Source organism: Polyodon spathula, chromosome 9, assembly GCF_017654505.1.
Source record: "Polyodon spathula isolate WHYD16114869_AA chromosome 9, ASM1765450v1, whole genome shotgun sequence".
Lineage (NCBI taxonomy): Eukaryota > Metazoa > Chordata > Actinopteri > Acipenseriformes > Polyodontidae > Polyodon > Polyodon spathula.
This window is the reverse complement of record NC_054542.1, coordinates 29327872-29350061: the sequence shown is the minus strand read 5'-3', so window position 1 is coordinate 29350061 and position 22190 is coordinate 29327872. Positions and strand designations below refer to the sequence as shown.

General features: G+C 35.9%; 1 protein-coding gene across 3 annotated transcripts; it reads right to left on the bottom strand.

Moving 5' to 3' along the window:
- Positions 1 to 1483: 1483 nt before the first annotated feature.
- LOC121320625 (cytoplasmic tyrosine-protein kinase BMX-like) lies at positions 1484 to 22028 on the bottom strand. Of its 3 annotated transcripts, none has more exons than XM_041259118.1 (21): positions 21944 to 22028; positions 20520 to 20680; positions 17696 to 17800; positions 17067 to 17148; positions 16689 to 16808; positions 15188 to 15249; positions 14541 to 14722; positions 12040 to 12099; positions 11638 to 11697; positions 11310 to 11351; positions 9038 to 9103; positions 8390 to 8444; positions 7805 to 7884; positions 7317 to 7444; positions 7131 to 7196; positions 6602 to 6773; positions 5554 to 5770; positions 5107 to 5171; positions 4168 to 4286; positions 2479 to 2636; positions 1484 to 2297 (listed from the first exon to the last, which is right to left on the bottom strand). In XM_041259118.1, the coding sequence occupies exons 2-21, from the start codon at positions 20655 to 20657 to the stop codon at positions 2232 to 2234; spliced, it is 2043 nt and encodes a 680-aa protein (XP_041115052.1). In that variant the 5' UTR covers positions 20658 to 20680; positions 21944 to 22028; the 3' UTR covers positions 1484 to 2231. The 3 variants fall into 3 exon arrangements, with proteins under 3 accessions (XP_041115052.1, XP_041115051.1, XP_041115053.1); XM_041259117.1 differs by lacking the exon at positions 21944 to 22028 and adding an exon at positions 21727 to 21843; XM_041259119.1 differs by lacking the exon at positions 21944 to 22028 and adding an exon at positions 20937 to 21005.
- Between the last annotated feature and the right edge of the window lie 162 nt (positions 22029 to 22190).

Sequence of the window (22190 nt, the reverse complement as noted above, 5' to 3'; positions counted from 1 at the left end):
GCCTTTGGATGAAGCAACACCATGCAGTGGAAATGCATCTCTTCTGAAAGTTTCATGATGTTTATTGTGGTGAAAACATAGTAAACTGCAGAGCCTAGTGAAAGCAAGGTAAAATATAGACAATGGGTTATCACAGATAAAAAAAGCAACGTGTTTATTCTGGTTTGCTTTTACGTGCTTCACTGTAAAACATCAGATCCTTATCTATAGCAATGCATGAATCATCGTGAACTTCCTTTATTAAAGCAGAAACTACTAATCAAAATGAGGAATCATGGTGGGTTTTAAAATGACATATTTTAATTGTTTCATTCATTTGCATAACAAACTTAGCGTAATTTATTTGTACATGTTAGAGAGGGTGAGGTTGACTGCCACAGGTTTAGCCTAAAGTGGCGTCATCTTAAACTGTTAATGATATGCCTCTACCATAATATTGTAAGCACATTAAAAGTTTACAGTAACATATAAACTAAAAAGGAGATCAAACTTTACAAAACTTTTTTTTTTTTTCCTTGGGAATATTCACTTCTTATAAATTACCGAGTATTTCGTTTTCAGATTAAGCCAGATAGGTGGATAACAAAGGGCCTTGGTGATTGGCTTTAAATATGGTTGGTCATTAGATGAAGCAGCTAGTTGCTAAGCAAGCAAGTAAGATAGAGTGAGAGAGATTTTTATTCAATAAGATCACTCCATGGCAATGATCCTGTCATCATACACAAAATTCTCCAGCGGTGTTTGAGAATTATATTTAAAGGAAAACATTTCACTAGCATGTAACCTAAGTATACAACATATTGTCTTGACTCCTAAAAAGCTCCATAACAAACAGTAGCCCTGTAGAAACACTCGAGACTGCTCACAAACTACAGTAATGCCACTTACCTTGAAACTTTGCCATCAGCAGCACTCAAAAAGACTCAGTTAAAAAGGCACTCAACTGGGATATAGAGACAGAACTGAGTCAGGTTTCACAGACCGGAACATCGTTTGGATTGTCTCAAATAGCCTCACAGCTGTGGCACTAAATAATACATATAGATACTCGAGCTGTACCTGATAGATGAGATGGTAACAAATTAAAAATATCATCAGAGTCTAACAGTGTGCTTAGAGCTGAACACACAAGACAAGATATACCCCTTCAGACAAGATACGCGAGTATCACAATGACAGCAGGGGAAGCTATGGCAAAACAGAATCAGCAGAAAAGACTAGAAATACTTTAACTATAAAAGCTAGAAAGTGAGTCAGATAACATGAGAGTGAAACTGAAATATATTGTACAGCACATTACTGGTAAAAAACTGTGAAAGACCTGCTCTGAAATTAGATATCAAAACAACTTAATTTAGTAATCTTTTCTGACTGAAAGCTGGATTCATTGAAAAAGTCTGTTGAATTATTTAAAAAACAAACAAACAAAACAACACAAGTTTTTTGCTATGCATTTCTTGTATAACACCTATTTATTTGGAAACATTTACAGAATCTTACAAGAAAAACAACACCCAGCAATATATACAATGACGATCCATAAATTCTTAGAAATTATTTTACCTCACTTTACTTCCTGGTATATAGAATTTAAAATAAATAATAAATAATAAAACAAATACATCAGCGACAAAAATTGACTAAACTCCCTTTCATAATATACGTTATCTTTAGAAATTAAAGTTTCCATTTGGGTCCATTTTATCTGGGTTGGCATATCCATATTCTAAACCTATAATCCACTTTCCAAAATACCTTCAAGGCAACTACAACAGCGTTTTTTAGAGTAGTTCTGTGCTAATGGTACCCATGTATAAAGATATAACAGGGTGAACATTTCTAATATGCTGAGATACCAATGGTATCACGAAAAAAAAATTCATTATAGATTTAAGGATGATATTTCTTCATACAATTGTATTTTTTTCATTTAATAAACTAAAAATAACAGAAAAATATTTATAAAATGGCAAAAGTCTTTGCTGTACAGATCAGGTAGTAGCAGGTGTTTAAAATACAATGCAAATGAAGGTGTCAAAAGCAACTTCTGAGAAAAAGTTCCATACCACTATGTCCCCCAAAACATTTGAAATTTAGGCTTTTCTAAGACTACTGAGTTGCGTCGTTCAGTTAAAGAATCACAGACTGCCATTAAATCTCTAAAAAGAACAGATGACATGCTTTTGATTTGTACTATATGTTAAAGGAAGAAGAGTTTCTCTTGAGGAGCATCATTTCTCTAGAAAGCTTTGGATAGTTTCCAGCAGCTGCTGAAAAGTAGGCCGCTCTTCTGGTTTCTAAAAGAAAAAAAAAATGTATATTTGAATTTGCCGAACTTAGGTCCAGTCCACTGAAAGATATAAACATACAGTACACAACACTTAGTTTAAATTTAGGGTAAACAGAACTTTGAAAGCTGCAAATAAACTTTTATCTCCCTCCAAAACAGTTTAATAAACATATCAAAAACATACTTGCCTCGTGCCAGCAGCTTTTGATTACTTTATAGAAGTCTTCATTCACCATCTGTGGTCTGTAAAGCCTGTATCCCTGCATGACCTTCTGAGCCACTTGGGTGTTATCATAAAGATCGTAAGGCTGCTTTCCCAAACTGAACACCTCCCACATTAGGACCCCTGAAGATAAAACACAACAATCAGAGGTAAACAGAGAGGGACAATTGCTGCAGAACAAAGGCTCCCACAGTGTTGCTCACACAGGGTAGCGCTGTATGCGCAACTCATAATAGACGTCATCATTATATGCTACAGCCAGATCACATGATCAGGATAATAAATTTAGGTACTAAAACAAAGCTTATTTCACAACAATAACCTAACCCTAAACCTAAGATTCATGGGGTATTATGGTACGTAGTAGGGGTGTTGAGGGTCAATGATGCACTATGTAAATTACCAGTAGCACATGTAGCACTACCCTATGTGAGCTACCCTGTGTGAGCTAAACTGTGTGAGCTCCCCTGTGTGAGCTACACTGAAAGAGTTATGCTGTGTGAGCTCCCCTGTGTGAGTTAACCTGTGTGAGCTACGCTGTGTGGGGTGCCCTGTGTGAGCTACCCTGTGTGAGCTACACTGTGTGGGGTCCCCTGTGTGAGCTACCCTGTGTGAGCTACGCTGTGTGAGGTCCCCTGTGTGAGCTACCCTGTGTGAGCTACGCTGTGTGAGCTACCCTGTGTGGGGTCCCCTGTGTGAGCTACCCTGTGTGAGCTACGCTGTGTGAGCTCCCCTGTGTGAGATACCCTGTGTGAGCTCCCCAGTGTGAGCTACCCTGTGTGAGCTACCCTGTGTGAGCTACGCTGTGTGAGTTCCCCTGTGTGAGGTCTCCTGTGTGAACTACGCTGTGTGAGCTCCCCTGTGTGTTAACCTGTGTGAGCTACCCTGTGTGAGCTACGCTGTGTGAGGTCCCCTGTGTGAATTACGCTGTGTGAGCTCCCCTGTGTGAGTTAACCTGTGTGAGCTATCCTGTGTGAGCTACGCTGTGTGAGCTACCCTGTGTGAGGTCCCCTGTGTGAACTACGCTGTGTGAGCTACGCTGTGTGAGGTCCCCTGTGTGAGGTCCCCTGTGTGAACTACGCTGTGTGAACTATGCTGTGTGAGGTCCCCTGTGTGAACTACGCTGTGTGAACTATGCTGTGTGAGGTCCCCTGTGAGAGGTCTCCTGTGTGAACTATGCTGTGTGAGGTCCCCTGTGTGAGGTCACCTGTGTGAGCTACCCTGTGTGAGCTATGCTGTGTGAACTACGCTGTGTGAGCTCCCTGAGAGAGCTACACGGTGGGAGCCTTCGTTCTGCAACTATATACTCTTGGGTAAACAGGTGCTCTGCACCAGTGAGACTGTCACACAGAAAAAAGAAATAACTATTCAGAAAGGGCTTAGCTTCCCAAAACAAACATGTCTTCTGCTTTCCACAAAGAGACGTTGGCCCCAATTACCATATGTTTAACAATGGTCACAAAAATCAAAATGTATTTCATTCAGCAATATGGAGAAAATACACACAGCCATTCATTCAAAGTGTCATCTACACTATTTTTCTAAAAGGAGAGTAAGACTCGTTGAAGTTATAGAATGTGAAATGAACACAATGTTGTCAGTTTACAAATCTTTGCTGTTAGACAACAAAAAATCTAAACCAAAAAGTACATACCAAAAGCCCACACATCAGATTTGCTACTGAATCGGGTGTAATTCAGAACTTCTGGGGCAGACCATTTCACTGGAAACTTAGTGCCAGCTGAACTTGTGTACTGATCATCCATCACATACCTAAGCAATGAAGCAGACAGAGGAAAAGGTAGCTCTTTATTATACAGGACATGCATAGCCATGTAACTACATTGTAATAACTGGGTTATACTAATGGTTTCAGTTCTTATAAAGTAACACATGTGTAATTACATGTAAAAAGGACAACTTGGAAATTGATGTAAGTCCATGGTAACAGCATGGTACACATTCCCACATTATTAGACACGAATTCCCCCATTAGTTGCTATGTACGTGCACAAACCAGTGGATTCTTTATGAACTTTGTTTTTAGCAAGCATGCATTTTTCATTTTCTTTGTTTTTAATAAGAGAGTAAGGGTGAGAATGTGATAGATGTGATTCACCAGAATACTACATTTTATTTTTACATGATATATCAGTAAAAGTAAAAGAAAGTACGATGGATACAATAATCCATCACTTATCTGACTGTGGTGGGACCAGAGTAAGGGTGGATATGTAAAAAGTCAGACGACTGAATCCTGTTTCAAATACCATTATACACAGCTGTAACAATTACTATATTCACACAATTGCTGAAGAGGTTGATCATGGCAGATAAACGGTTAGGGAGGATATGTGACGGGCAGATAAGCGACAGATCACTGTACTGATATTACTAAAAAACATTATCATATTGAAATAAAAAATAAACTAAAATAAAGTAAAATAAACAAAAAGGGTTACCATCATTTAATACAGATATCTTGAAACCCTATGCATCCACACATGGAAATGCTGTGCATTTAGAGACACTCAAGGTTAAGTGTTACCTCTAATTGTTAGACAAATTGATTTAATTTAGTTTTTCCTTTTACCTGGCCATTCCAAAGTCTGAAACTTTTACTGTCAGGTCTTTTTCAACCAAGCAGTTTCTGGCAGCCTGTAGTAGAAATTAATGTTTAACAACATATAGAACTATGATAATAAATAACTTTGGCAAAGTCAAAATGCTTAAACAGACCTGAATCTTATAGAATATTTGTGGGACATTTTTGATTACAGTTAGTGTTAAACTGACACTAGATAATGCTTTGTCCCTTTACAAGTTACTTAAAGCAATCAAGGTTAATTCAAGGGAAATGATTACTTTTTAAATGAGAGTAAACACATATTTTTTACATTACTCAAGCTGGATATGTGGTATATTCAGTGGCAGTCAAGTGGTGAAGTGAAGTTGAAAATCCAGCCTAGTATTTAAAGTCAAGCTGAAGGTGTGCGGTATCACGATTTACAATGCACATTCCAGAGGGATGCACACTTACTAAGTCTCTGTGTATAAATTGCTGGCTCTCCAGGTAGGTCATGGCATCACAGACGTCGAGACACATCTCTAGCAACTGCGCCTGCTGCATCTCCTTCCCATGAGCCTTCATGTAGTCTAGCAGGCAACCATTGGACATGTATTCGGTCACAATATAGATCGGGTAGGCTTTGGTACAAACTCCATAGAGAGACACCAGCTTTGGATGTCTCAGTTTCCTAAAAGACCAAATGGTTTGGTTATGAATACAGGAACCCCAGTGTGTCTTCCGAGTATCCAGTGGTGGCTGCTTTACGGACTGAGGTTTCCACAGGAGACCTCCCACCACCTCCTAGGTCATTTCTCCAACTTACTCCAGGACAAGGGACTCCTCCTAGACACTTGGTAAGTCACAGTAGCATTTTGACTATGACTGGTATAACAGCGACTCGTTCTGATAAACGGCTAAACTATAAAAAACCAAAATGATCTCTTTATAACTAACATTTTGACTTGGTTTTTGTACATGGAAATCTGTATTTTTTGAAAAATAAAATAAAATAATAAAAAAAAGGAACCATGTTATTATTTTCTAACTTTTTTTTAAATTTTAAATTAGACTTTCCAGATCTGTAAAAGGACAGGGGTGGGACACATACAGAAGTGTAGAAAACCTGATGCAGAAGTATAGAACTTATAAAGCAGACACTTCATTACGTTATTCAAAACAGTACTGAGAAATGCGTTAGCTAGTACCCTAGGGCTACGGCTGAATGGAAATTCACTAGTGTACATAGGAGGAGATTCAGTAAAGTTGCTTAGAGTAAATATTACAGATCCTGGCCATTCAAACAAGATCAAGACCAAGAAAGACGTTAACTGATCAACTATCTCAATTGAAAACATATTGTCTAATAGAATTTGTTCATGTGTTAAATATAATCACATGACAGTTTTTTTTACCCCACCTATTCTGAAAGTAGCATGCTATGAATCATTCTGTGAATAAATGAATACAGACAGTGTATGATAAAATCTATTCATCCTACTGTTTCAGTGTTTGAACTCACATCATTATTTTAGCTTCCTCAATGAATTCTTCCTCAGACATGGAGCCCTCTTTGATCATTTTGATGGCGACATTGTACTTCCCATTCCAAATCCCCAGCTGCACCACTCCGAACTGCCCGCTGCCCAGCTCTCTCAAAAGGGTTATTTCTTCTCGTTTCAGCTCCCATTTCCCTAATAGCAGAGAAACATAACTGGATTACAGTGCTGTACACACTAGGGGGAGGGTTCAATCAACACCTTATAAAAGCAGAAAATAAATGACTGATGCATGAAGTGGTCCTTTTTACATGGGCCTCATTGCAGCAATCCCAGCATGCTCAGAATGGTCAATGGTAAAACATATTGGTGATGTTATTAAACATGACAAACTTTCTCATGTTCACAAACATGCCAAATATCCATGAGCACAGAAATAGTAAAAAAATATGATCTAGATCATATACAATGGGATTATAAACAAATATTACATAAACATTATTTAAATGAAGAGTGTATAGAGTATTGCTTTACTGCAAGTTCAGAAATTACCATAAGCTGAGGATGGCACCTTGTTCACGTTTACTGTTGCTGTGTGGCGTAGTCTAGTAACTATTCCTAAAAAAAATTATGATATAAAAAAAGTTTTTAAAATCTGTACAGGTTTCTATCATTCACAAATAGTCAAATTTATTGCGCCATCCCTAATCCTCCGTCTCCCTTTCAAAAGCACTTTACCTCCTGCATTGTGCTGGTGATACTGAATCATTTTCGGGATTGAGTCAAACAGGTGATTCTCTGCCAGGTAATACTGATTGTCAGGAGTAACGTTTACACGGTAATGCCGAATTGACCCATTTTTATCTCTGAAACATAAAACGTGAAATCATGACTTAAAGACTTTCGATTTCATTTAGAAACCAAAAAATTCAACTGGAGAAACTGAAAAAAAAAAAAATAATAAAGTTGTAATTATGAAAGATTTAAAAACACATCTTCCCTTGCCACTTGTTCCCTTATTACTTGCTGTAAATTATTTTTCAACCCTGATTTCCTGTATCCTGTAAGCACAAGAATTGAAAACCAGCTTACAGTGATGTGGCAGTTTTACTTTTGTGGGCTTGACATGAGTCAGAGTGAAAATAAAGTCTAGCATTCAAAAATAATTAACAAAACACCACTAAGTACAAGCTTTAAAAATGACAGTAACTGTTTTTCTTACTTACTGAAGTGCCAGGCTAAAGACAGACACTGTATATATTCCCTGTTGGCTTGAATCTCTGACAATAAAGGCACCTTCTTTCCCCTAAATGAAAGAGGTTAACTTATTCATTTTCCATGAGGAAATATAGTACATCTAAAAATGTTTCCTGTAAAAAGCTTAAAATATATAATAATTACAGTTTATTATTATTATTATTATTATTATTATTATTATTAATAAATAATAATAATAATAATAATAATAATAATAAATAATAAATAATAAACTATATTCTGCCATTGGTATTTTAAATAATGTTTGTTAAATCTGTTTTAATGGATTACAAAAAGTTTTGCATGAAACAGTTCTAGACGGTTGTTAAAAGCTTTGTGCATGCATGTGTATCCAGACTGCACAAATTACTGATGTTACAAAAGGAACAGAATCACAAGGGATGACTATGATTCTAGAGAACAAAGTCATTGCATATTTCATTCCACCCCAAATTCTCTGAAGGAATTAGAGCTGGTAATCATTGAGCAATGGTCATCATCCTTCCAGAACAAATTGCATTCTTGTCAATGTCAAGGTGTTTAAGATGCTGTACCTTCTGCTTCAAAAGTTGTTCTGCTTTTGCTCGAGATATATTTCCTGTGTACCAACTAGAAAGAGAAAAGAAAGTAAAATAATAAAATAATAATAATAATAATAATAATAATAATAATAATAATAATAATAATAATAATAATAATAATAATAATAATATAAGTTGGTGAAAATGTATGTGCGTAGCAAGAGGGGGGCTGTGAGGGGCCTTTAATAGGCCAACACATTTGTTTTTTGCAAGAAACTTACAATTTAATTTCATGTATATGGGTTTCTGCTTTCCAATATGGAACAATTCTATATATACAGTATATGACCTGTCCTGTGACTTTCATATCACCATTACAATAAGGGTTGTTTTTTCAATTTGGTACAATAGGAAACACTGTTGGTTGATTTCACAGACACCTAAGGTAACACTAGGGATGCCAAGATTAGAGGTAATCAATCTGTGAAACCAGTTGTGTATGTGATTTCCAGATGATTTTAAACTATTATTTTAATATTTACATATATAAACTACTGTCTTAATAGCATTTCAATATTTATTGCCAATGAAAGTTCATAACATTATAGTACTCTGTAATGCTTATTTGCTTTAATGATACATATATAATGTGTCTAATGCAGCAAACCTCAGAATACTTACTCATAGTCTTCAACATTGACTGATTGCACACTTAAAGAATTGTCTGAACTGTCTTCACTATCCTCACTAAAGCAAAGCAAAACATAGCAAAATTGAAAAGCACTGCACAGAACAAGTAAAACAAGCAATCCAGCAAAAAGTTTAAACGATAACAGAGATAGTAATTGATTTTGAAAGAAAAAGCAATTAACTGTTCAGATAGTCCAATAATGAAAAGCGGAACAACTGTTGTTACGAGCACTGTTATATGATCTAGACAGCTTTTGTAAGCTGATGGTGATGTTTACCATTTACGCCTGAAAAGATGAAGCATTTTTTTATTTTTTATGAAAGCCTTGTACCTTTGTATTAATTCAAGTGTTTATTAATTCTACACTCAACAGTATATTATGCTCTTTCCAGTGCAATGGTATAGTATGAACTATCCTATTACCTGTGAAGTAGCAATATAAAAAAAAAAAAATTCCCTCGTTTAATAGATTAATAGAAGATAAGTCTTTTATACTAAAATATTTTTCAACAGTAGGATTCGATGCTATGATATTAAGAACCATTAGGTAAGGGTTTATTGATTGATCGAAATGGGTGCTAAAAGTTGTTGTAAACATATCCATGGTGATTATTAGTTTTCAATTGCTTGATGATTTAATACGCTGCAGAACTTCTGAATAACCTTGTATAAAGAGACACTAGTGCATGGCTGTCTGCTCAACCAGAAGTAAGTAGTAGGATTACTGATCTAGAAATGCACTGATTTGCATTTAAAAGATAACCAGGAAGTCAATTACTGTAATTAGAAAACAAAACTAAACAAAATAATTAATTAATTTGTTAAGTAATTAATTAACTAAAATATTACCTCTTAAACATAATCAGTTCAACATAATCAGTAATTCGGCTGCTGAGTCATTTTATTGCAAGATAACAGTGCAAGTGAATGGCTATGGACATTGACAGAAACTATAGCACACTGAAAGGAACAAAATCATTTTAAATGCACAAAACTGGCATTGAAATGCTGGCAGCAATGCTCAATCTTAGCTGTAACCAAATTAACTCCATTTTAAACTGGTTTTATTCCTTTAAGAAAATGTGCCTTTCTCCAAACACTTGTTGTTAAATAGAGCCAGGTAAGTAAATGTGTTTATCTTAAAGCCAGTGAAAGCCCTACCTTAATTAATTACAATGGAGGGGTGTGGCAAAGTGCCCGTCCCTGTGTGTATTTTGTGTTGTATGTTGTGTGTTAATGTTGGTGTATAATCATTGGTACACGGGATATAAACGGGTCTGTGTAACACAAGTGTTTAAAATGTATATTTGTATTTAGGCATGAGGATTGCACAGCACTTCACGTGCAAGTAATAAGTAATAATATGTGAGCATGGGGAATTGCACTTTATTAATTCACATGCAGTTGTACCACGACTCCAATTGAATGATTGATTAGCAATCGAGTCTCGGTACAGCTGCATAAAAAAGCATGTTTTCACTCACTCAGGGTTGTGTGTTCGGTGAGTGGAGAACGGGTGTGGAGAGGAGATAATTAAAAACGAGAAAAGTAAACATAGTAAATATATATATAACTGTTGTTTTCACCCACCGTGTTTGTTTGTTAGTCCACTGTTTGTTTAAGTGTTAGTCTGTTTTGTTTGTCTGTTTATTTTGGCAACGAGTGCCGTGTCCTGTTTTTGTCCTGTTTTATTTTATAATAATAAACCGCGCAGCAGCGCATCCATTTATTATTTCCTCTCGCAGTACTGTGTGTTTCTTCTGGTTTGACGTCCCCACTACAGCCGTCTTTGTCACAAGGGGTTAGTCACATACACTGACATTATAATATAAAAAACAAGATCCTTTGTGTGAAATCATTTTTATGAATTGATAGAATATATATTTTTTTGCATATAAAATTTGCCTACAGATAAGCTTTATGATTCTGTTATGCATGAAATAATGAAATCTAATGAAATCGGAAAGTTTTGCATTTTTAAAAGGACATAAAAAGACAAAAGTAGTACATGATTGTTCCTGATGATATGAATATCTAGGCATGAGCACACGTTGTGTAGGAGAGTCAGACACTCACGAGTTGAGGTTCACGTCCTGGCTGTGCAAGCTTTTGTATCCATCTCAACAGTTTTTAGATTATGCACCAGCCATTAAACTACTGTAAGGGCTGCTTAGGTATTTATGAATGTTTTACCTCTACTGTTTTACCTTATGTAGATGTTTGGTCCTTGACATAATAGTTTGACATTAAATGAACACTTACTGATTAATTCCGTGTGACCGCCTGAGGGTAAAGCGTCCCGTTCTGTAAAGTATTATATTGCGGATAACATTAACATTGAAGATGGAAAATATTTTTTTTAACAGATAATAATAATAATAATAATAATAATAATAATAATCACAACAAAGTCTAACTTCCTGTTGGAGTGTATAATCTCTATCATGAGAATACTGAGAAAAATAAGGTGAATCTAAAATGGTGGGATAAAATGATTAAAATGATAATAATAGGCAATAAACAAGACAAACATTGGAAAACGAGATGAACTCGGGATGAAATTACAGGGAGAGAAAAACTCTTCACTTACTCTGTGCTCTCACTGAGTGACTGCTCTTTTAGGAGTTCACTAGGAGCTTGCCCTTCATTACTATAAAGGGAACCATACAAGTATTAACTAAGAATGCCAAAGGACATTATCAATGCAAATTTAGAACATGTTTCGAGAAGTATAATTCACTGTTCAGTGACAACTACACTTATAAATACTTACTGGTGACATCAATTATTGTTTAAATCTTTATATATAAAACAGCTATAAACACATTTTGTGTACTTTGTGTATATATATATATATATATATATATATATATATATATATATATATATATATATATATATATATATAGATATAGATATATATAAATTTATTATTTAATTAGCAAGGGGTACAACACGTGTTAGGAATGCTCCCTTACGCAGGCTCACTTACCAGATGTCTAGACTTTGCCCCCTTTCGCGTATTTGGTTGGTGGGTACGTAGCCTTCTGTCCTGTAAATAACATTTCAGCAGTGAATATGTTAGTTACGACTAAACGGGAAAACAAACAATACAGAGGTTAAGTGAACATCACATTACATATATATATATATATATATATATAGACACACACACTGGACAAAAATATAAACGCAACATGCAACAATTTCAAAGGTTTTACTGAGTTTCAGTTCATATAAGGAAATCAGTCAATTGAAATAAATTCATTAGGCCCTAATCTATGGATGTCACATGACTGGGAATGCATATATGCATCTGTTGGTCACAGCTACCTTTAAAAACAAGGTAGGGGCGTGGATTAGAAAACCAGTCAGTATCTGGTGTGACCACCATTTGCCTCATGCAGCGCAACACTCCTTAGCATAGAGTTGATCAGGCTGTTGATTGTGGCCTGTGGAATGTTGTCCCACTCCTCTTCAATGGCTGTGCGAAGTTGCTGGATATTGGCGGGAACTGGAACACGCTGTCGTACACGTCGATCCAGAGCATCCCAAACATGCTCAATGGGTGACATGTCTGGTGAGTATGCAGGCCATGGAAGAACTGGGACATTTTCAGCTTCCAGGAATTGTGTACAGATCCTTGCGACATGGGGCCGTGCATTATCATTCTGAAACATGAGGTCATGGCGGCAGATGAATGGCACGACAATGGGCCTCAGGATCTCGTCACGGTATCTCTGGGCATTCAAATTGACATCAATAAAATGCAATTGTGCTCGTTGTCCTTAGCTTATGCCTGCCCATACTATAACCTCACCACCACCACGGAGCACTCTGTTCACAACGTTGACATCAGCAAACCGCTCGCCCACACGACGCCATACACGCTATCTGCCATCTGCCCGGTACAGTTGAAACCGGATTCATCTGTGAAGAACATACTTTTCCAGCGTGCCAATGGCCATCTAAGGTGAGCATTTGCCCACTGAAGTCAGTTACGACGCTGAACTACAGTCAGATCAAGACCCTGGTGAGCACAACGAGCAGGCAGATGAGCTTCCCTGAGACGGTTTCTGGCAGTTTGTGCAGAAATTCTTCGGTTGTGCAAACACACAATTTCATCAGCCTTCCAAGTGGCTGGTCCCAGATGATCCTGCAGGTGAAGAAGCCGGATGTGGAGGTCCTGGGCTGGCGTGGTTACATGTGGTCTGCGGTTGTGAGGCCGGTTGGACGCACTGCCAAATCCTCTAAAACGACGTTGGAGGCGGCTTATGGTAAAGAAATGAACACTCAGTTCTCTGGCAACAGCTCTGATGGACAATCCTGCAATCAGCATGCCAATGGAATGCTCCCTCAAAACTTGAGACATGGCATTGTGTTGTGTGACAAAACTGCACATTTTAGAGTGGCCTTTTATTGTCCCCAGCACAAGGTGCACCTGTGTAATGACCATGCTGTTTAATCAGCTTCTTGATATGCCACACCTGTCAGGTGGATGGATTATCTTGGCAAAGGAGAAATGCTCACTAACAGGGATGTAAACAAATTTGTACACAAAATTTGAGAGAAATAAGCTTTTTGTGCATATGGAAAATTTCTGGGATCTTTTATTTCAGCTCATGAAACATGGGACCAACATTTTACATGTTGTGTTTATATTTTTGTTCAGTGGTGTGTATAAGTAATTGATATATATAGATATTCGTATATCTATATATATAATATAGATATTATATATATATATATAATATATATATCATATATATATATATATATATTAATAATTATAATTTAATTATTAAAAAAGAAGGTGCTGATTTATTTGGAGAATCAAGATCATCATCAAAAAGTAAACCAAAGAAAATGGCTACTTTTACTGGCTGCTGTATATATCATTTATAGGAAAATCAAATTTGAGCCAGTAACTAGGATACCTGAACGAACAACCTATTCAGATTACTATACCCAAACAAGGCACAATCACGTGCTGAAACAGTATTCACTTCATCCACAATCAACATGTGATGAAACCGCATTCACTTCATTCTCAAGAAAACGCAATCAACATGGGATGATCATGCATGTTTAGGTGATGTGTACTCTTTGGTGTCTGTGACAATGTAAATTCGATTGCAAAACAGACATTAAAGGACATCAACTGTCTATCAACATGGGCCACCTGGCCCGTCTTTCCTTGTGGTGAAAATGTTTCCTTTCTGTGTCTGTTTTTATTTATTTCCTTTAATAATAATAATAATAATAATAATAATAATAATAATAATAATAATAATAATAATAATAATAATCTATTGCTTACTGGTACTTTCCATGCCATAGATCAAATGTTCAGCTCAGGTAGAGGGATGTTATTTTAGGAAGTTTTTTAGTGTACAATTCAGTTGTCACTGTTTTTTTTGTAACTCCAGGGCTTCCTTGGAAATGAGAAGCAGGCTCTAATGGGTTCTCAGTATCTCCAACATAAATCCTCACCCTTTCGTGTCTCTGACTTTCCACCTGTCAAGACTATGTTCTTCTAAAACATAATACTTGTCTCCTTTCACCAGGCTGAGTTCAGTTTTGTCCTGTCTGTTGTAATTGTACAGAGCCACCACAATCTTCAGGGAGGTTTTCCCATACTCCGGGATGGGAGGAAGGCATGTGCGTTCCCTACCCTGTAAAATATGTATATTTCATGTCTGGAAATATCCCAAACATATTGTAAGACTTTAAGTAGTCAAGGCATCAAGAAAACCAGAATAATTCTACCTAAGAATATAAAAAGGCCTTGAACTAGATACAGTTTAAAGAAAACAGCTGCCACCAAGGCCTGGATTAAATCCAGCATGGGTCACATTTCACATTTTATGATAAGCATATATATAATAAAGGGCAGCTGGCTCTTTGAGCTGAATTGTTTTTTCTTCAAAGCTACGAATAGACAAAATTATATTTCAATGCTGCTTTTCTGTCACATCCTACATTCTACTACAGGGTACGATTTACTGGAATTATTTTCTGCGTTCTTTCCTACTGTATAAAGTGTCAGTAACTCTTTTTGAATGACTAAAGCTAGACAATGCCATTAACTTGGCATGGGAAAATGGACAATATTCATTCAAAGGTCAAAATTCTCTTACCTGTCCAGGTATAGGAGGAAGTTGTTTGTTGGTATAACATTGATCTGGCTGCAATTTTCCTGCTATAAAATGAAAAATAACACATTATTTGAAACTTATATTAAGTTGCTCCAATTGCATGCTTAAACTATACTTCAGATATAACCAATTTTATTTTGGTCTTTTCCCCCTTATCGCTAAAACTGAAAGTATAATTAAAATAAGCCCTTAATGCTGTTTTGCAATTGTAAATCCTCTAAAAAGAATATGGTCATATAACACAACAAGCAGGGCCCTGGTCTTGAAACAGCTGCTGAATTTCTAAAACTACACTCTCTCATTATCTACAAACTATAGCCCACACATTGAGAGTGATACATGCAGACCAGATACATGAGGAAATGCAAAACCAAAATAAATAGATACGTAAATAAGGGAAAGGCCCAGAACACAGTTTTGATAAATGTAAGGATTTAGTGACATCTAGTGTCACTGATACAGTACCTCACATACGCAAAACAGTGATGCTATCGGAGAAGAATACTAAAACAAATTACCTCTCATTGGCAAAAAAACTTTCTTCAAAGACCATCAATTCTTTTTTTTTTTTTAAATTTGCACAGTAGATTGTTTAGCTGGCCAAGTTAATACAATGTGTAATGGTTGTCTCTTGTTGTATAAAAGATGTCATCCTGTGCACTGTCCATGATAGAACTGCAAAGTGAAGCAGCAAAATGACATCACACCTGCTCGCTACAGACATTTACGCAGCTGCCCACAATGCCCTACATGTGGCAGTATAAAGTAGCTTTGGAGCAATACCGAAGTCGCCCCGTCGGAAATCAAAATCAAGATTATTGTTTTGTTACCTGTTGTAATGACTGAATCGTGGGAGAGACAAGTGGGTGGTTCTCTGTTGTTAAACCTTACCCTGGTGTCATCTGAAAATAGTAAATCCTCCCAATGTATGTCATAACAACATTTCCTGAGCACCCTCCTCCCTGGTTGCTTCAGAGCAATAATATCAAGATCAGTTATTTTACACAACATTTACCCATTTTTGAGTCAGACCTGATTTCACTGTAGTTGCCTTGACCGTTTTCTGCACTGGAACCCCACCCACAAGGTATTATGGGAAACTGCAAAATCCCAAAGGAACATGGTCCGGGACACCTCGTAGAGCGCCTAAGTAGCGGGGTTCCAAAAAAAATAGCGGCACACGTTCCCACGTGTTGCTACAACTGTTTATATAACTTACCCGCAATTTTTCTTTTCATTGTTGACATCCTGACAACTTGGATCCTGATATTGTACTCTTTAAATTACACGCTACACTGTGCTTCACTTGTAAGGTGCCAGATAACGTCAATCAGAAAATGAGGCGGTTTAGCTGTGGAGCGTTTACCTGTGTCAGATACTGAACTGTACATGACAGCACTTCAGTTTTCTAGAGAGGGCTTTTGCCTTAGCAAGAGAATACTGCATTTTTTTAATTCTTAGTAAAAATAATGAAATACATTACATGAATCCCACAGGGTGCAACCTGGGGCAGTTTTCACTGCCTGCTTACAGCAAAGAAACTTTTTATCCACCCAGAAACCGCTGTGGTACGTCTTAAAAAGGTTTGAATTTTTCTTGATTTCTGTAAAGCAGAGATTAGACATCAATTTAAAAAGAAAGACACACAAAGACATGTATTTATTTTACTAGACCCTGGGAAACTTTACTGTATTCTTTACTGTATTCTACAGTGCACAGGCTCCATGGATACTTGGGCACTTCAAAAACTATAGCATTTTCATTTGATGTCCAGTGGGGTCAGAAATGCTACACTAAACACACAACATCTGTTTTTAGATATATAAGTAAAACAAAAAATAAAAAAAACACATTATGTTACCATGTTTTAATGCTTCCAACCATTTTATCCGACTGCGTTCATTGTTTGCAAATACGTACAGAATTCCCTCATCATACACAATCTGAAAGAAGATTTTATAAAAAAAAAAAAAAAAAGTCATTAAAATTAGATTTAGGTCACATAATCATTACGTAACATTTCCATTATTAAGATTTTGTTCAGTCCCTGCTTAGGGTTATTTACTTAGATAATGAATGGTAATGACCTTATTCTAACCTTCAGTTATGTGCAGGTGTACCCACAGTGCTTGACCTCTTGAACTTTTACCCTTATTGGTATCATATTACAGTATTGTATATACGTAATGATATTATTTAGTTAATTTAGATCAAATTCTATAGGTGAAGAAATATATTTAATTTTCTTTAAACCCAGCACCAGGGTTTCAATGCTATTATTTTAGCAATATGCAATTATTTTGCCGATTTCAGGAGTCTGCACTGACACCAGTGACCATGTATTAAGCCATAGGGTGGTTTCACAGACCTCAATTAGCACTAATCTTGGACTACCTAATGCTACTATTGTAGGTATACTGTAGCTCCACTCAAGTTCTAATTAGTTCTACCGAAGGTTGTGAAACCAGTCAAGTATCTTCATTAACAAACCTGGAATGGATACTGTCTCTCGACCGGAGTCTGTTCTTCAAGTTGGACGGTCTCAACACAGCAAATTTTTTCGATTAAAATGAATCCTTTCTTGTTTCCTCGTTTCTGGAAGAAAAAAAAAATTATATGTATGAATATATATTTGCCCCAATGGATATGAGTTGTCCTTTCTATTTTTTGGGAACGGTTTAAAAATATGAATACAGAACAGATCAGCTTGGCTACAACAGCAGGATGCTTTATCCCCTTTTTAGAGAGATGTGGAATTAGTATGTTCCCATTAAATTATCAGAATTGTTTGACATATTGAAATTAGAATTTGGTGAGCCATCAGCTTTTCTACACCTGAAAAAACAATCACAGGATTCTTAAAGGCTTTACCTTTTCCCATCTACAAGCTTGTGTAATATTTGATTTCTGACCTGCGTATTACCCAAAAATCCAGGAATTGTTAGTAACCCTAATGAACAAACAGAATGATAGAGAACACACATAATATGGAATTACACATGTAAGAATTATATGCCATTATATACCATTTATGAAGAAATCAGTATTTAGCAGTGATTTTAGCAGTCATTATGCCTCATTATTAAATAATCATGGAAATGTGATTTCCGAAATTATGCTGATTTCTGAAATAATGTTAATATCGTAACGAGCAGTGCTTCTTGCGACTATTTCTTTTGTTTGAGTGGAAATTTAAAAGGAAATCTGTGTTAATTGTCACAATTTGTCAGGCGTTAATTTGCACTTGGAAAAGGATGGTTTTAATTAATGAAAGAGTATATAAGCTTGAAACAGAAATGTAACAGATCACGGCTGTGATGGTGACCAGTGGCACTGGAACAATTTTTAAAGTGGGGGTGCTGAAAGCCACTGAAGAAAACTGTAACCCCTGTATATGATGGATGCCATGCAAAGCCAGGGGGTACTGCTGCACCCCCAGCACCCCTAGTTCCAGCAAGCTTGATGGTGACGATACAGAGAGACAATGTAAAGGACCAGGGTTAATTTGTTACAGACCACTTAGATAATTCAATATTTGTCGTTGAAATGAAAATATATAAGCATTTTCTATACTTGTGGTTATGAATGAGATTTATTCATTTGTTTTAATCATTTGTAACCTTACAGAATGTTTGTTGTATTGCTAACATTATATACCATTATTTGCACCCAGTGTATTGTTACAGAACTTATCAATGCGACTGCAGCTGAACTCTGGATACGTACATTATATGACTGCCGAGCTCTATTGTAGATTTTATTTGAATTATAAAAACATAAAAGTAAATAATGAAATATTGGCATAGAAAATGGCACAGTAGATATTGCAATAAAGTTTCCTTACAGGTAACAGATCATTGACATGGATTTTGCCTAAACCTATTTCGTAATATTTTCAGACTCCCCCACCACTTGATGTGCAAGGTACAATTTCACCTTCACACGTTTGTATGCATATACAATGTTCTTATAAGTTCTTTCTGTTCAGTGGCTACTTCTAATCATGTTGAGTTTATTTATCGCGGAGGCAAGCAAAAAGTAACAGAGAAAATGCATGATTAGAGGAATTCATAAATTTAAACCAAAAAAAGATTGCAAAATGCACATTAAAAGAGCTGTATATAGTAAACTGTGTCAAAATATTCCCCCAAATCAGGTTAAATGACTAGTGAGGTTTAATTTTTTTTATTCATGCTGTCTGATTTTTACTCACACGTCAGATAATCATAAATCAGCATTTTATATGTGGTGTTCTAAATAAACATTCTGGATAACAAAATGCACAATTTTAAATGAAGTTCACAAATTATACACAAAATAGATATTCCCATTATTTTTCATTTCCATTTGGCTGCTGCTCACTGGTGGGACAGCCGTCTCTCTGTACGCTTGTAGTTTCTATAGCAGCAAATTATGCGTCCATTCATTTTCTTGATCTTGTTAACATGCATTTTGATTAACAACCTCATCGACTCAATTTCAAAGCATTAACAGAACAATTTTATTAAAAATTTTGTTTGAAAATCACTTGCTACTAAAGCTGACGTTACTGTGGTAATTTATGTAATGCTGTTTTATGTAGTGTTAAAAAAAAAAGTTCTCACAGCAAACACCTACCATACAGTTAAAAGACACTACAGTCACTACGAGACCTCACATGACCAAAAAAGGCCATCTTTTGTTCATTAGGCACTGATGCAACCTTTATTTTTAGCAATATAAGGCATGCCAAGGCTTCTCTTCGTGGGTACATTGGAAGACACAATAAAATAATAAGACTGAAGACACAATAAGGGGGCCAGTTAAGAATAAATAACATGTGTTGTTTCATGGTTGGCTGTAAGATCATTTAATTCCCTTCAAAAATGTACCATCCAAAAAGTCACATACACTACCACCTTGCTGGGGCACCTGTTTATCTCTTGCCTATGGGACAGGAATTAGACAAAACATTTGTCTACTTCATTTAGCTTGTCTTACATGTTTTACCTCAGAATTTATAATTGAGCACATGAATCTATTATATTGATGGATTACTTACTGTTGTTATCCATGGGTAAAATAAATGTTTTGCTATACTGTAAAAATCTCTGAGGTCAAAATCTAAACTCTCCATATAAACAATTAATTGTATGCACACAAGTGCATGCACTTCAGTCCTGGCACTACTGAAGTCTTTAAAAAGTAGGTAGCGTCAAGCGTCACTCCAGACAAGCTCATAGCAAGCTCAATCTACTGGAGCAAAAATAGTAAGGGATGTGTTAATTACTTTAAAATATCATCCACCGTACAAAAAAGAAATACAGACTCTTACCCCTTTCTCGTGCTCGTAGTATGAAAGTGTTGTTTTTGTTAACTCAAACAGTCTTTCCTTGTAGTTTTTTGGTGATATTTTCTTTTTTTGCTGTGACATCTTGAGAAGAACTCCTTCCATTATAGGGGCTACATCCATCTTTTAATGACTGGAATACAGTACTGTAGATGACAGTATTGAGCATTAAACAAATGTGGTTATATTTTATATAAGAAGACAAAACTAAGACAACATTTGTTCAGGTCAACAGGAAGTGAAATGCAAAACACTCAGAAGGTACTGTAACCATGATAAGAGGCCAAAAATTAGGGAAAAGGATAATTATTTATTTTAATATCGTAAAATGGTTTGGTTAAGCAAAGCAGATTCTTCATACAGAGAGGTCTGTGAAGCAGTGTTTTTTTAAGAAATGCTCACTTGTAATGAAAACACATCATTCTGAGAAAATACCAGTTCTCCAGTTGAAATAGAAACACCTTTCACTTCTTCATTTATTATTTTCCATTTCTGCAAAACTTCTTACTGAATCTGGTTATTAAAGCAAAAGGCACACTCAGTCGTTTTAAAGACAATCCAAGCATTTCCAAATCTGGGAGGAAAGCCCTTTGTCTAAAATGAAATCTAATAAAAAATTAATATTTCTCATTCTGCAGTCTGTGATGCTGAACTGGTGACTAGCAGTAGAACTATTACTGATAATATCCAACCCTAAAAAGGCTGCTGCTGATAGTAGATTTTCTTCTGGCTGTAGTCACTCTCTATTATTAAAACTAGACTATTTAACATGTTTTCATTACCCATGTTTGTTTTGTCCTTAAGTTACTTTAATTTTACACCAAACATACAGAAAGAAGAGATCCTCATTGGAAGAGACTTTTTGATAAGTTGCTCTTAGTCCATTGGTTAACTGTGCCCTGGGACTTTTAAGTAATCAGTAAACATTTAGGCCTTTGTAATATTTTAAACATTGTTTTTAAACATTGGTATTGTGTTTAAAATCACAAAGTTGTGAATTTTCTCAATTATTACCAAAGCATTATTTTAAATATTACAGGTCAGAAAAACAACTTATTGATATTACTACCTGCTATTGCATTTTCCTCATCAGTATAGCCTTTTTTTAATGCAGGCTACACTTATTGTACAATATTATACTATAACAGTTTACAAAATTAAAACAGCAATTAAAGAAAAAATAAAAACTTACCTACAATTACAATTTTAAATAATTAGTAACCCTTTGTGTCTCCAAATCTATTCATATACGTTCACAATGTTTTTTTGTTTTTTTCCTGGTTTTAAACAGTGGATCTGTTTTACTTCCATCAACAGCCTAGCAAAAAAAAAACTAAGCTTAAACAAAAGTACAGTGTACTTAAAGTACTGGCAGTCAAAGAACTATTTGCATGCAGTTCATAGCTCACCTTCCATCCACACAGAGTCCTTTTGTGCACCACTGTATCTTTATCATTAGTGCTGCAATGTCACTCACACTTCCTTTTTTTATTTTATTTTTGAAGTTGTAGTAAACTTAGCAGATCATTACCACATGATAACCAATGGCAAATGCAGTGACAATGACAGTCCAGTAAATGCTATACTAATGAGCAGTGGTGTCACCAGAGCTAGATGTAATGATGAGCCTTTCTTTAAATGGTACTGCAGTAGTAA

What these genes read in the sequence shown, in the direction of transcription:
- LOC121320625 (XM_041259118.1), bottom strand. Translation starts at nt 20,657, where the DNA reads ATGGATGTAGCCCCTATAATGGAAGGAGTTCTTCTCAAGATGTCACAG. An exon ending in AGAGACAGTATCCATTCCAG is followed by an intron (nt 17,149 to 17,695) that starts GTTTGTTAATGA and finishes ATCTTCTTTCAG; the next exon opens with ATTGTGTATGATGAGGGAAT. An exon ending in TCACTCAGTGAGAGCACAGA is followed by an intron (nt 11,352 to 11,637) that starts GTAAGTGAAGAG and finishes AATACTTTACAG; the next exon opens with AACGGGACGCTTTACCCTCA.